The sequence below is a fragment of the Brachionichthys hirsutus genome, chromosome 17, assembly GCF_040956055.1.
Source record: "Brachionichthys hirsutus isolate HB-005 chromosome 17, CSIRO-AGI_Bhir_v1, whole genome shotgun sequence".
Lineage (NCBI taxonomy): Eukaryota > Metazoa > Chordata > Actinopteri > Lophiiformes > Brachionichthyidae > Brachionichthys > Brachionichthys hirsutus.
The window spans coordinates 1,924,170-1,938,949 of record NC_090913.1 but is presented as its reverse complement, the minus strand read 5'-3'; the positions used below and the strand labels follow the sequence as shown (position 1 = coordinate 1,938,949).

At 55.0% G+C, this 14,780-nt stretch overlaps 2 protein-coding genes across 2 annotated transcripts; one reads left to right on the top strand and one right to left on the bottom strand.

The window, feature by feature from the left end:
• The first annotated feature begins 2,140 nt into the window (after window positions 1-2,140).
• notum1b (notum, palmitoleoyl-protein carboxylesterase b) lies at window positions 2,141-5,360 on the top strand. The gene is made up of 11 exons (XM_068751111.1): window positions 2,141-2,421; window positions 2,915-2,967; window positions 3,053-3,148; window positions 3,280-3,340; window positions 3,446-3,504; window positions 3,581-3,683; window positions 3,761-3,952; window positions 4,037-4,134; window positions 4,211-4,358; window positions 4,820-4,867; window positions 5,027-5,360. The coding sequence occupies exons 1-11, from the start codon at window positions 2,141-2,143 to the stop codon at window positions 5,358-5,360; spliced, it is 1,473 nt and encodes a 490-aa protein (XP_068607212.1).
• Window positions 5,361-6,753: 1,393 nt separating this feature from the next.
• On the bottom strand, window positions 6,754-13,052 carry tmc6b (transmembrane channel-like 6b). The gene is made up of 21 exons (XM_068750709.1): window positions 13,032-13,052; window positions 11,824-12,052; window positions 11,444-11,562; window positions 11,221-11,355; window positions 10,970-11,134; window positions 10,783-10,891; window positions 10,616-10,700; window positions 10,270-10,527; window positions 9,861-10,072; window positions 9,634-9,778; window positions 9,339-9,494; window positions 9,070-9,248; window positions 8,751-8,841; window positions 8,555-8,652; window positions 8,373-8,468; window positions 8,205-8,280; window positions 7,838-7,971; window positions 7,575-7,751; window positions 7,426-7,504; window positions 7,252-7,338; window positions 6,754-7,170 (listed from the first exon to the last, which is right to left on the bottom strand). Exons 2-21 carry the CDS (start codon window positions 11,874-11,876, stop codon window positions 7,156-7,158), a joined length of 2,469 nt encoding a protein of 822 aa, XP_068606810.1. The 5' UTR covers window positions 11,877-12,052; window positions 13,032-13,052; the 3' UTR covers window positions 6,754-7,155.
• Window positions 13,053-14,780: the final 1,728 nt, after the last annotated feature.

Genomic DNA, 14,780 nt, shown 5'->3' with positions numbered 1-14,780 from the left:
ATTAATAAGCGTGAGTGTGTGTGTGTGAGTGTGTGTGTGTGTGTGTGTATGTGTGTGTGTGTGTGTGTGTGTGCGGTGCCAACAGATAGAGAGGTGCGACTTTGGGGCTGCAGAAGACATACAGCTGAGCTGACTGAGCAACTGTTTGAGGGACATATGGGGCCAAAGAATCCAGAATCCAGTTCTCAGTTCGGGGGGGAAATTGCCACTGTCTGAATAAACAAACAAACAATCAATTTCCTTCCTCACTCAGGAGGCTGGAAAGTGAAGACCTGTCTGGAGGGAGTAAAGGAACACGAAGACATCTGTGCCGGGAGTCAAGGGTTTGAGGCATCAATTAAAACAAAATAGTTCACGAGCAATTAGCTAAAATATTAAAACTGCTAATGAAAACAGGCAACAGAAAGCTCCTTGCATCAACAATGGACAGACGTGAGGAAGAGCCGACACGATGAGGTGAGTTTTCTTCGCGTTTCATGGCCTTCACATCCTGTAGTTGGAAGAGCTGCTCTAAATCCTGGCTGGGCTCAAATGAAAGGAACGGGAAGGTGGGAAAGACAGACCATGTGAAACATGACGAGGCTGTGATGAACTCAGAAAAGGCAGGAACTTAACCAGATTTAAAGGCTGCAGCAGGAAGAAAAAGCATCTGCTGAAAGTACCCTGATAGAACTGTTGCTACGGTGACGATGAGGAGAGAATCAAAACTATACGTGATGCATTTTCATTGAAACTTGCTTGGAGAGTGTTTTTGTTTTTTTTTTTTTCCGGTCACGTCCCGGGAATTTAAAACTGCAGTTTGAATTACGCTTCACTTTAATTGAATTTTGGGCCTTGATGGAGGCATATCTGTGTGTGTGTGTGTGTGTCTGTGTGTGTGTGTGTGTCTGTGTGTGAGTGTGGGTAGGTGTGTGTGTGTCTGTGTGTGTGTGTCTGTGTGTGAGTGTGGGTAGGTGTGTGTGTGTCTGTGTGTGTGTGTGGGTAGGTGTGTGTGTGTCTGTGTGTGTGTGTGTCTGTGTGTGAGTGTGTAACTAACTCATACAAGAATAGCAGAAGAAGAAAAAAAAAATAGAGATACCCACAGAACGCGAACATGGAAGCGTGTCTCAGGACCATGTCTCAGAGGACCGTGTCTCTGTGGACCGTGCCTCAGAGGACCGTGTCTCAGAGGACCGTCTCTGAGGGCCGTGTCTCTGTGGACCGTCTCTGTGGACCGTGTCTCAGAGGACCGTGTCTCTGAGGGCCGCGTCTCAGAGGACCGCGTCTCTGAGGGCCGCGTCTCTGAGGGCCGTCTCAGAGGACCGTCTCTGAGGGCCGTGTCTCTGTGGACCGTGCCTCAGAGGACCCTGCCTCAGAGGACCGTGTCTCAGAGGACCGTCTCTGAGGGCCGTGTCTCTGTGGACCGTCTCTGTGGACCGTGTCTCAGAGGGCCGTGTCTCAGAGGGCCGTGTCTCTGAGGGCTGCGTCTCAGAGGACCGCGTCTCTGTGGACCGCGTCTCAGAGGACCGTGTCTCTGTGGACCGTGTCTCAGAGGACCGCGTCTCAGAGGACCACGTCTCTGTGGACCGTGTCTCAGAGGACCATGTCTCTCAGGACTGTCTCACTGTCCCATGCATGTTGTGACCCACAGCCGTTTCAACCTTTTCCTCTCACACACCACATCCAATCAGACACTTCAAAGGCAGCGTGATGTGATGTCACGACATCAAAAGGAGCCGACTGCACGAGTGAGTGAACCTTCTGACGGGGCGTGCCAGACGTGAGCGCGCTCTCGGCGTGACCGACGCCCAGCGTGGAGTGTCAGTAACGATTGGCCCGCAGGAGTGAGAAGCACGCCGGACAGGGGGGGGGGGGGGCTGGAAGGGGGCGGGGGGGCTCAAATAAAGTGCCATCAGAGCCGACGGGTCTCGGACTGGGCCCGCTTCAGTTCACAGATGAAGCCCTTTGCGGGACTTCAACCAGTTCCCTCTGACGTCACCATGAAGAACCGTAACCTGCTTTCACCTTTAACGAGAGTTTCCATGACGAGCCCGTCCGGTTTCAAAGCGCTTCTCACTTCCGCCGCGGCTCGTTGGGCATGCGTTGCTGCGTTCTGATCCGCTGCGCACTCTCCACAGAGGTTCACCAATAAGAGCCAGACATGCAGAGCCGCGCGTTGGGGAGAAGCTCGGCGCGCTCCTGCCTCCTGCTGCTCCTCTTCCACCTGGGCGCACCGCACGGCGGACGCGCGCAGACGCAAGCGGCAGAGAGCTTCCCGTTGGACTTCACGGCTGTCGAGGGAAACATGGACAACTTCATGGTGCAGATAAAGAGCTTGGCTCAGTCGCTGTATCCGTGCGCCGCGCAGCAGCTCCCTCAAGACATGGCGCTGCGCTTTCTGGAGAACGCGTCCGTGACTTGCAATGACGGGTCACCCGCAGGGTAAGCGAACACCTTGACTGGCAATAGCGTGCAATTTGCGTTCAAAGGACCTGATCAGAGGGCGCAAGAACGAGAGAGCGAGAGTATCGGCGTGATGAGAACATCAAGTGGAAAGTCAGAAAAAAAAAACGCTTTTATTTTGAGTGAAAGTGTTAGAAGGTGAACAAGTTACTGCGGAAAAGTTCACTGTGCAGCGGCGATCATCATTATTCTATCGGGAGGATTCAAGTCTGACACACTCGGGTGCGTGTGTGTGTGTGTGTGTGTGTGTGTGTGTGTGTGTGTGTGTGTGTGTGTGTGTGTGTGTGTGTGCGTGTGTCTGCTGTCAGCTGAGAGCCTGTAAACGGACTCCTGCAGAGACGATCAGAGCCAAAGCTTTCATGTCAGGATCAAACATTCCTCCAGAGGAGCTTGTGTTGTTTAAGTATGCCTCGGCGTGTGGATGTTATGCGTGCACGCGCGCGCGTCTAACATGTCTGGTGTTCTCACGCAGGTACTACATTAAGGAGTCCAAAGGCAGCAAGAGGTGGCTGCTCTTCCTAGAAGGTGAGGATGAACCCCAATAACGCGCCATGAGCTGAAACGCAGCTCTCTGTTAACGCGTGTGTGCGTGTGTGTGCGCGCGCGTCAGGTGGATGGTACTGTTTCAACAAGCAGACATGTGACACCAGGTATGAGACGACGAGGCGACTCATGAGCTCCACCAAGTGGCCGCCAAGCAGAACAGGTACCAGGCGCGTCATTTCATTTCCGGTTTTGAAGTGAACTCAAGTTCGAGACCAACCAATCAGCAATCCCGTCGTCTCTGAAAGGATTTCTTCTGAATATTTATCCCTCCATCCCGTCTTTGTTTCACAGGAACAGGAATTCTCTCCCCCCAACCGGAGGAGAACCGTCACTGGTGGAACGCCAACATGGTGTAAGGACCTTGGAGGAAAGGAACGGATGAGAACATTGTTGTGATTGGACCCGCTGGTGCATTCGATGAGTGAGATTTGATCTGCTGTTCCTCTTCCTCCTGCAGGTTCGTCCCATACTGCTCCAGTGACGTGTGGAGCGGAGCCGCTCCCAAAACGGACCAGAGTGAGACATGGGGTCACGTCTTGTGGGGTGGAGTTTATCTCATTTCCAGATCCATTTCTTCCCGTTTTGTGTCCAGGCGACTACGCCTTCATGGGCTCTCTGATCCTGAAGGAGGTGGTGAACGAGCTGCTGACTGAAGGTCTGGACAAGGCCCGGGTTCTGCTTCTGGCGGGGAGCAGGTGTGTAGCCGGCTGCCGTGCGTCCTCCCATGGTTACTCTCCCGGTTTCACCCTGTGGACGCCTCCTCTGTCACCAGCGCTGGCGGGACAGGCGTCCTGCTGAACGTGGACCGCGTTGCAGAGCAGCTGGAGTCTCAGGGCCACAGGCGGGTGCAGGTCAGGGGTCTGGCCGACTCGGGATGGTTCCTGGACAACAAGCAGTACACGTTTACCGACTGCCTGGATACCATCAGCTGTGCCCCCACGGAGGCTATAAAGAGAGGCATCAGGTGGGACTGGGGGGGGGGGGTGAGGGGACTGATGGGGGATTTCAAAGAACAGGTTTTGCATTGATCCGTGTTTCCGTCGGGCAGATACTGGGGCAGCTTGGTGCCGGAGAGCTGCAGACAGGCTCACGTGGGAGAGGAGTGGAACTGTTTTTTTGGCTATAAGCTTCAGCCCACGTTAAAGAGTGAGTGAGGGAACGCCCAGGCTGACCCTATAGGGGGGCGGTGTCTGACCCCCAGAGCCTTCCTGTCCTCCTGCAGGCCCGGTGTTCGTGGTGCAGTGGCTGTTTGACGAGGCCCAGCTGACCGTGGACAACGTGCACCTGACCGGGCAGCCCGTTCACGAGGGCCAGTGGAGGTACATACAGAGCCTGGGGCAGGAGCTGAGGAGCACGCTGCACGGTGTACCGTAAGAGCTCACGCACACACACACACACACACACACACAGGAGCACGCTGCACGGTGTACCGTAAGAGCACACGCACACACACGCACACACACACACACACACACACACACACACACAGGAGCACGCTGCACGGTGTACCGTAAGAGCACACGCGCACACACACAGGAGCACGCTGCACGGTGTACCGTAGGAGCACACGCACACACACACACACACACACACACAGGAGCACGCTGCACGGTGTACCGTAGGAGCACACGCACACACACACACACACACACACACACACACACACAGGAGCACGCTGCACGGTGTACCGTAAGAGCACACGCACACACACACACACACACACACACACAGGAGCACGCTGCACGGTGTACCGTAGGAGCACACGCACACACACACACACACACACACACACAGGAGCTGCTCCGTTGACCGTATGATTGTGTGTTGGCAGGGCGATGTTTGCTCCGGCCTGTCTGTCACACGAACTCATCACAAGAACGTAAGTCATACGTTAGTTTCACGTTTTGTCCACCGGGGGTCGCTGATGAGTTTTCATCCAACATATGAACCGCTCCTTGTTCAACATCCTCATCAAATGTACAAAAGTATAAAGAGTGTCACATGATTCTAATGTCGTCCCCCCCCCCCCCCCCCGCAGCTACTGGATGGACATCCATGTGAAGGGCACCTCCCTGCCCCGGGCCCTCCACTGCTGGGACCGGAGCCTCCAGGACAGCAACCACATCAACGGCAGCCGCAGCCGCCAGAAGCACAAGTCGTCGCCGGCGAGGGGCTGCCCCCTCCACCTGATCGACAACTGCCCCTGGCCTCACTGCAACCCCTCCTGCCCGACGATCCGCGACCCCCTGACGGGGCAGGAGATGAGCGTGATCCAGTTCCTCAAGTTCTTGGGCTTCGACGTGCAGAAGATGGCCCAGCAGCAGGACATGGACGCCAGGACGCTGCTGGGCATGCTCAATAACGGGACCTGAGTCCTAACCCTGACCCTGACCCGTGACCCGGAGGACAAGTGAAGGACGAGAAGCATCGCCTTCCAAGCACAGCTCAAAGACACTCGATGAGTGGAACAAACTATTTAAACATAACCCAATTTATACTGTGGATATTAACGTGATGCGCGGCAGGCGTGTGCAGGCGTGTGCAGGCGTGTGCAGGCGTGTGCAGGCGTGTGCAGGCGTGTGCAGGCGTGTGCAGGCGTATACAGGCGTGTGCAGGCGTGTGCAGGCGTGTGCAGGCGTATGCAGGCGTGTGCAGGCGTGTGCAGGCGTGTGCAGGCGTGTGCAGGCGTGTGCAGGCGTGTGCAGGCGTGTGCAGGCGTGTGCAGGCGTGTGCAGGCGTATACAGGCGTGTGCAGGCGTGTGCAGGCGTGTGCAGGCGTATGCAGGCGTATGCAGGCGTGTGCAGGCGTGTGCAGGCGTGTGCAGGCGTATGCAGGCGTATGCAGGCGTATGCAGGCGTGTGCAGGCGTGTGCAGGCGTATACAGGCGTGTGCAGGCGTGTGCAGGCGTATGCAGGCGTATGCAGGCGTATGCAGGCGTGTGCAGGCGTGTGCAGGCGTGTGCAGGCGTGTGCAGGCGTGTGCACGCTGCACATCATGTGCGGCTCAGACCGTCAGGCTGCTCTGAAATGGTTTCCATGGGAAACGCTGATGCCAAGGCGCCCCCCAGTCTGTTTGTGGGGATTTGGTTCAGTTAGTTGACAGCATCAAAATCAGTAATCCATGATGGTGCTGCAGTTTTTATTCGCTGCTTTTTCTTGTTTTTATTTTTATCTAATGGGTAACATTAACCAATAAAGAAATAAAACAACTAAGACTACTTTATTCTTGTGACTTCAAGTGCTTGTATACTTACTGTTCTAATAAACACATTTTATATCTTAGTTATATACCATTTAGCGGGTCTTTCCCCCATTTGCATGATCGTGGCAGGGAAACAAACTGCAATGCTAACATGCTAAATGCTAATAGCACCAGTGGATATTTTCTTGTGCTTTTATTAGTGCCTACAACGTTCATTCATTTTCCAACCGCTGGGTCGCAGGCCAAGCTAACTCAGTTAATGGGCAAGGGGCGGGGCACACCCTGGACAAGCCGCCAGGTCATCGCAGGGCAAACCAGAGACAGACAATCAGCCACACACACACTCACACCTACGTGCAATTTAGCATCACCAATCCACCCAAGCTGCATGTTTTTGGTGGTGGGAGGAACCCGGAGAGAACCCACGCAGACACGGGTAGAACATGCAAACTCCTCCCCGAAAGGCCACAAGTCGGATTCGAACCCATGACAACAGCGCTTACCACTGCGCCACCGGGTAGCCGTGTCTACAACAGACACTAATAAAGACAAATACAAGCCGATATGATCAAAATTAATTTAATTTAAAACAAAATATATATGAAAATGCCTAAAACAACCTAAAACAAACGGAAACTCGAGACGTGGCTTCCAGTCTTATCGGAATCCCCCGTAGATGATGAACGTAAAATGGCACAAATAGGAAGGAAAGCTGTTCACATCGTCATGAAAAGTGCTTCTAGCAGAGGAGACTGATTTCTCAGGTCATTTTTTAAATTGTATATAACGTCATGACTTTGAATGCCAACTGAATAATAATAAAAAAAGCTAAAATCATTAAAATCCTTTGCGATTTACACTAAAACTAAACATATAAAATATTTGAAGTTTTTCCTTCAAAGATTTCATCTTCACTACTCTGAGGAGGAAGAGGAGGAAGAGGAGGCTTGTCCACTAAGGACATCTCAGCAGCTGGAGACCTGGAGGACAAAAATAAAAACCAGACTGGAGTTTAGGGAAGATCAGCGCATCAGCTCATTTAGACAGAAACGCGCGCCAACCTGGCTTGTGAGTCTTCGAGGGGGGGTTCGTTTTCGCTCGTGGATAGACTGGAGGCGAGTGATCAGAAACTTCTTGTCCTCTCCCTCCTGAGAAGACGAGGGTAAAGAGAGAAAGGTGAACATGAAATAAATCGATGGAGGAGCTGCGTGTATCGGGGGGGGGGGGGGTCGTACATTTTCTATCTGCTCCTGCAGCAAGCTGATGATCTTCCTCTGGCCGTCCACCACCTGAATGTGGAAGTAGATGACGATCCTGACGAGGAGTAAAGAGGGCGCATGAATGAAAGAACGGCGTGCGTGTGTGTGTGTGTGCGCGCGCTCACAGAAAGATGCCTGCTGCAACGAACAAGAAGAACGGGTGTTCCACCAGGTAGGAGTGCGCCCTGGCCAGCACCGACAGGTTGGGGTTGCCCTTCTCGAGTTCTTCCACCCAGCGCTTCCCGGCCTGGAACATGGTTCTGAGCTCCCTGAAGGGGCCGCAGGAGGAGGATGGGGTGATGCTGTGGGGGGAGGACAGGCTGTCACAGGGAACGCAGAGTGACTAGTGTGTGTGTGTGTGTGCGTGTGCGTGTGCTTGTGCGTGTACCTCCACATGGTGTATGTAACACACACCGAAGCACCGAGGAAAGAGGGGAAACAGAGGAGAGTGATGAAGACGGTGGTCATCTGACTGACTCTGTAGGGTCTCCTGGGGGCCTGGCAGTTCATCATCACGCTGCTCTGTTGGGGGGGGAACACAGGCTGGGGTCAAAGGTCAGCGCCGTCAGAACATTCTCATTAGTCACAGAGGAAGAGCAAGTCCGACGCCACTGAAACTGGAAAATGTCTAAATGGAAATTAAAATCTACCCAGGGCAGATCCAGTATTTCAGCGGGGGCTGTTCATGTCCAGGTATTTTCATTTGACCTCAACGTTCCCGACCCCCCCCCCCCCGCCATCATTTCAGTTTTTACCTTCTTAACGTAGAAGAGCAACAAGAGTTTGAGAAGCTGCACCGCAGGCAGGAGAGGCGTGAAGAGGAAGCCCAACCTGAAAAGCAAAAAGCCCCCCCCGCCCCCGTCATGGCCAGGAAGCACGGAGTGAACAGAACCTGCTGCAGGTCTGAGCGGCGGCTTCAGTACCAGGCCAGCGTCTGTCCGTAGATGAGCTCCAGGACGTTCCGGGCGATGTCAAACACCGGCTTCCTCCTCCTCTTCAACACCCCCTTAGAGAACAACCTGCAAGCAACAGAAGAGGCAATGAGGTGGTTTAACGTCTAAACCGAATTCTAACGCGCCCAGAAAACAAGGCGGGGGCTTTTCACCTCCAGAGGAACTCCCCAAACAAGGTGTCCAGGAGAGTGAAGAAGAGGTCCATGAGCAGGAAGCGATAAAGCTCCTGGCCGACGAAGCTCTCCCAGCACTGGATAGAAACACAGCAGAACCAGAACCAGTGAGCGTCGATGCTCCTCAACACAGCTGCGTGCCCCCCCCAGGCGGAGACGATACCATCAGTCTGACCTTCAGCCCGATGAGCCCGGGGTCGGCCGCCACCCGGCCCAGCCAATGGTAGCACAGGACTCCGAGGACGCTGACTTTCAACATCAGGTTTCTGAAACAGAGACAGCAAAACCGCTGGTCTGAAAGCGTGGCCCGATCCCGCTCCCGATCCCGCTCCCGATCCCGCAGACCCGATCGGCCCTAACCCTTACATAATGATCATGTCGTCTTCTCGTCCGGCTGATCTCTGTGAATCAATGAATACAGGAAGCACCACGACGGTTCCGTTTAGACCGTAGACGGACCGGTAAACAGGCCCGTCTTTTCTCCCCGTTCCTACCTGCCGATGGCGACGTACGTGCGTACGCTGGGCGAGTCGTAGTCCTCCATCCAGGCCGCCAGGTTGAACAGGCCGGGCAGCAGCAGGTTGATGAGGGACACCACGGCGGGGAGCGCCAGCAGGCTGGCCTCGTTCAGCAAGGGGTCCTGGACAGCCCCGCGAGAACTCTTCTGAAGGTTCTGTTGGGGGGGGACGAAGCAGATGATGCTCCCGAACATCCAACGCTCACAGGTTTATCCTCTACCCCGCCCGAACTCGCTCGGCCTCACCTGATGCATGTGATCAGAAAAGTAGTAGATCCCGAGCACGCAGGCCGCGGTGCTCGCTATGCAGATAGCCCAGGCCAGGCCGTGCACCGTCAGCCGCCACAGCATCTGGCAGCCGGAGTTCTTCACGTCCTTGTGATTGACTTCTGCCAACAGCTCCTGGGGAGAGAGGGAGGGGGGGTTGAGGAGAGGTAAGTGAGAAAGGTAGAAAGGAGGAGAAGAATGCTATCGATCACGAGTCCTGACGGAGGTGATCTGAAGCGTGTGTGTGTTTGGGGGGGGGGGGGGGTACGCCCACCTTGAGCTGGGTGCAGATGTTCCCGGACAGGAGCTTGACAGAGGTTTTCTTAATGACCTTGAAGTCCCAGGAGGAGAAGACCTTCATGGCCAACATGCCGTGGGACTTACCGATGCGGAAGCTCTGGCCGAACGACTTTGACATGCTGTTGGGAAACGACCCATCAGAACCTCCCTCCGGTACCGGCCCATTCAACCAGCCGCCTGTGCGCCAGCGCCACGCCGTACCTGTAAACGAGGACGATGCACGTGATGAAGAACGCCAGCACGATGGTGAAGAAGTACGCCAGCGGCATGTTGTATGGCCGCCGCGTCGACAGGCATTCGCTGGTTCGGTTGGATGAAGATGCGTTCTGCGCCGGAGGAGCGCCCCTGCAGCCTGCGTGCAGCGCGGCGTTGGAGTAGTGTCCGTAGTACATCACCGTGTCTGTGAAAAAGCCCTGAGGCGAAAGAGAGACGGAGCCATGCAGGAAGGTGCAGCGTCGTCACGGCAACTACAAACAGGCCGCTTCTCTGCGCTGCGGTGAAGCGGGACTAGCCGTGATGTCACAAAACCTGGACGCTAAACGTCTTGGATTTAAAGTTTCTACAAAAACATCAGAGCACAGGGAGGCCCCCACCACAGGTAAAAACTCACCGCCCCGGTGAGGAGCTCCAGCCCATAGAAGGGGGGTCGCCCCGCAGGCAGCGCCGGGGGGTGCACTGCCTGGGGCAACACCAAGAACGCCCCCGTCACCAGGAAGAGGAAGCCGTTGAAGAAGAGCAAGGTCTTCAGGAACAGGAAGTAGGAGAGGACGCCCGAGCCGAAGAGCCCGCCGACTCTCTTGAGGGCGACCTGCCACAGCTGGAGGGAGTTCAGGAAGGACAGCCAGCTGTACCAGCTCTGCCTCACAGCCTGGGGGGGTGGGGGGTCAGTATGCTTAAACTGAAACTACCTACAAACAGTGTGAGGAAGAGGAAGATGGCCGCTCCTCGGGACTCACGATGATGATGTAATACTTGAGTCGGCTGCAGCAGGGGATCTTGCTGCCGGGCAGTGTGCGCCGCTCCTTCTGTAGCGCTGATCTCCTGCAGACGGAGGCGACCGGACGCTCACGCAACGGACGCCACGCGTCTAAAGCAGCGCCGTGGGCGCCGAGGCCCCACCTACCTGAGCTCGCTCTTCTCGCCCACGCTCAGGGGCATGGCCCGGATCATCCGCAGCCTGTCGTTGGCCGACAGGTTCTGGAGGTTGTTCACCAAGCGCTCCGTCTTACTCACTGGAACCCACCGAGTCGCTCACATGAGAAGCAGGGGACGCGACGCGGATGAGCCCGCCCCCCCCCCTCTGCCCTTACCCTCCGCGCCCTCCGCGTCCATCGTGTCCGCCTCCATGCCGTAGCCTCGTATGCTCGGCCTGGACGAGCGAGGGAAGTCTCGGATGGCGGGTCGGCTCTGCCTGCGTCTCCGAAGCTGCATGGTCCGGTTGTAGTACTGAGAGATGATGGCCCCCCTGCTGCGACCTGACGGGGGGGGGGGGGGGGGGGGCGATCAGTGCGGGGCTCCAGCGTGAACGTTCAAACATGCGTCTCATGACAACAGCACTTACCGATTGTGCGACTGGGCATGGACGACAGGACCTTCAAGGTCGCCGAGGACCAGCGTTCAGCGATGAGGGGGTCCGTCTGCCTCCCATCGCCCCCCCATTCCTCGCCCCTTTGGCCGGACAGGTAGGCCACATCATCTGTGAAGAACCGGTCCAGTCTCGTAACAACAACAACAACGAAGCCCGCCCTGCACCGTGACTTCGATCGCTCTCCGTCACGCCGTACCTTCGTCCTCCTCCCGCAGGCGCTGCAGCTCCAGGCCTTCAGACGGCCCCCCCCCCAGAGTCTGCTCCGCTATCAGCTGGCTGAACGAGTCGTGGACACCTTCCTCGTCCACCGGGCTCCTGGGGGAGGGACGCAAAGAGAGACAGCTTGTACGAGCTGTGGAGACAAACGGCGCTCCGAGGACGGCTAAAACGCGTCCGACTCAGCAGCCAAACGGTTTCACACGAGAGCGGAGGAAGTGGAAGAGGAAGAGGAAGACGGGGGAAGAAACAAGCAGTTTATAAAGAAGAAGGTGATTACATGGTTTAAAAAAGACGCGATGAAGGCGGGACACGCGGCTTCCCGCGCCGCGGTCAGCAGACACAAGCAGGAACACTCACTCCGGTCCGTCTTCCATCGGGCGCCTCAGGTCAAAGTTAACGCTCCGAGCCATTCTTCCTCCGATCCGGTCGTCACGCCTGAGCCTGCTCAAACCTGCGCTCCACGCCCACCATGGCGCTTCTTCCTGCACCTGAGAGGGGCGGGGCAGAGGGAAGGGCGGGGCAGTCGGTGAGCTGTGGGTCGTCTCCTTGGAATTTGAACGCTCCTTGCAGGCGGCAGCACGCCCGGCTGCAGTTTAGAGAGAGAGAGAGAGAGAGAGAGAGCTGTCAGGCTTCACAACCACTGATTGTGATGCTGTGAGTTTGGAGGAAGCGCGTTAGAAAAGGAAAGAAGAAGCACGGACGCGTGTTCCGAACGGCCCGTAAACGTTCAGCAACGAGGCGGCGAGGCCACTTCCTGTTTACATGCTGACGCCGTTTGTTCTGAGAGACATTCAACGGTTCTCACACTTTGCTGCTGGACTCGACCTGCAGCCCGTAGAGAGGCCGGCCCCTCTTTGACCACTAAGAGTCTTCGGCATTAATAATGTAAAGAGAACAGAAACACATCAACAGCAGGCGCACGGCAGGCGTTACACACGAGCACGGAGGGAGGCGGCCGTCGACCCGGGGCGGAGGCCTTTCTGCCCCCGATGGCGGCCGGACACCAGCTGCACAGCCGAACGTCCCCCCAACAGCGTCAGCCTCATTGATCACTTTACGATAGTGACGGGGGTGACGTTTAGATCAACCAGCCGACGGGTGGGACGCCCCTGAGAAGTTGGCGGCTTGGCTGATTCTTCTACTTGTTTTCGTGTCACCGTTACAGATGTCGCTGTTTCCCTTGTGCTGCTGCAGGAATCAGTGGCGCCGCCCTGTTGGCTGCTTTTGTGCCCCCCCCCCATGTGGATCCAGTTGAAAGCGTCCCGCCTGGCTCTGGCAGCAGGAACAGCGGCTTCATGCACCGCTGCATTCTGAGTCCAGCCCTCCGGAGCCTCTTTGTGTTCCCCACGTGTGATTACAAATACTGAAGCAGTCCTCTGAGATTGGACAAACAGGAGGTTGGACGGTGGTTTACAAACAACAAACAAACAACGGAAATAAAAACAACGGCGAGAATAAACACAATACTCATAATAAGTAAGTGGACAAAAGTACTTTTGAAAGACATTTGTCGTTGCTAGAATCTCACGTAGCTGGGGGGGAAGGGAAAGACCTCTGAGACGCACCTGGATGAGACGGAAGTCGCGTCCTCGCCTCCCCGGTAACCTGAATAACTTGTCGAGTCCGTGTCCGCCGCCGCGTCACTCAAACTATTCCACACGCTCCACTGGCTGTGCGGAACGTACCATTTTACTGGAGAGGGGGGGGGGGGGCGACAGCCGCCGGTTCCATCCGGTGACTCCGGCTCCTCGCCGGTGTAACGCTCCGTTTATGACGGTGTAAACCGGTTCCGCCCCCCGCAGAGCTGCACTCGTTGGTTTAGTCCAATGCGGGCTTCAAATCTCTCTGCCGGTGTTTGTCTCGGAAAAGTCTCAAAGTTTAACCACGTCATTGTGACGCAATGAAATCACGTGACACGTCAACAGGTAAACAACAGCTGCTACCTGGATGTGGCCTTAAATGTCACTTCCTCCTGGCTCGTCTGCTTCAGGGTTCACCTGGCCACACCTTGAGGGGAGCTTCCGGTCTCGACTTGCAAGTTGACTCTACGTCACCGAACGTGGTTTAAAAAAGCCCCGCCCAGTTTCATGATAACCAGTCAACAAAAGCAGCCTGGAACTGTTGATCAATGCAATCTGTCAAACCCAGCGGTCACATCTGCAGCAGCTGTTTAACACACGTTAACTGTCAGGCATCTAATTACCCGATGACGTCATGAATCAGACACGCTTGTTTAATCGCAACGCAGGAACACGTAAAGCGTCACGTCGAGCGCTTTGAGCGGCTCGGTGGAACCGGAACGCCGTTTGTCCAGACAGGAAATGTTTTTTTGCGACGCAGCAAGTCGCAAACGAGCAAACGAACCTTCCTGCTGAATGCTTCGCTTCACTTTATCAGTTTGTCCCTTTGTTTGCAGCAGTTGACAACATGCATGCCAGATACCTTCAAAGGACATTCAAAGGACATTCAAAGGACATGCAAAGGACATGCAAAGGACATTCAAAGAACATGCAGAGGACATTCAAAGGGCATTCAAAGGACATGCAAACGACATGCAAACGACATGCAGAGGACATGCAGAGGACATTCAAAGGACATTCAAAGGACATTCAAAGAACATGCAGAGGACATTCAAAGGACATGCAAACGACATGCAAACGACATGCAGAGGACATGCAGAGGACATTCAAAGGACATGCAAAGGACATGCAAAGGACATGCAAAGGACATGCAGAGGACATTCAAAGGACATGCAGAGGACATGCAGAGGACATTCAAAGGACATTCAAAGGACATGCAAAGGACATGCAAACGACATGCAGAGGACATTCAAAAGACATGCAAAGGACATGCAGAGGACATGCAGAGGACATTCAAAGGACATGCAAAGGACATGCAAAGGACATGCAAACGACATGCAAACGACATGCAGAGGACATGCAGAGGACATTCAAAGGACATGCAAAGGACATGCAAAGGACATGCAGAGGACATTCAAAGGACATGCAGAGGACATGCAGAGGACATTCAAAGGACATGCAAAGGACATGCAAACGACATGCAGAGGACATTCAAAGGACATGCAGAGGACATGCAGAGGACATTCAAAGGACATTCAAAGGACATGCAAAGGACATGCAGAGGACATTCAAAGGACATGCAGAGGACATGCAGAGGACATGCAGAGGACATTCAAAGGACATTCAAAGGACATGCAAAGGACATGCAAAGGACATGCAGAGGACATTCAAAGGACATTCAAAGGACATGCAAAGGACATGCAAACGACATGCAGAGGACATTCAAAGGACATG

Coding starts and splice junctions, on each gene's coding strand:
- tmc6b (XM_068750709.1), bottom strand. CDS start 11,876: ATGGCTCGGAGCGTTAACTTTGACCTGAGGCGCCCGATGGAAGACGGA. Junction 8,653..8,750: donor CCGGGCTCATCGGGCTGAAG/GTCAGACTGATG, acceptor GTTTCTATCCAG/TGCTGGGAGAGCTTCGTCGG. Junction 8,281..8,372: donor TACGGACAGACGCTGGCCTG/GTACTGAAGCCG, acceptor TTTGCTTTTCAG/GTTGGGCTTCCTCTTCACGC.
- notum1b (XM_068751111.1), top strand. CDS start 2,141: ATGCAGAGCCGCGCGTTGGGGAGAAGCTCGGCGCGCTCCTGCCTCCTG. Junction 3,684..3,760: donor CTGCTTCTGGCGGGGAGCAG/GTGTGTAGCCGG, acceptor CTCTGTCACCAG/CGCTGGCGGGACAGGCGTCC. Junction 3,953..4,036: donor GCTATAAAGAGAGGCATCAG/GTGGGACTGGGG, acceptor TCCGTCGGGCAG/ATACTGGGGCAGCTTGGTGC.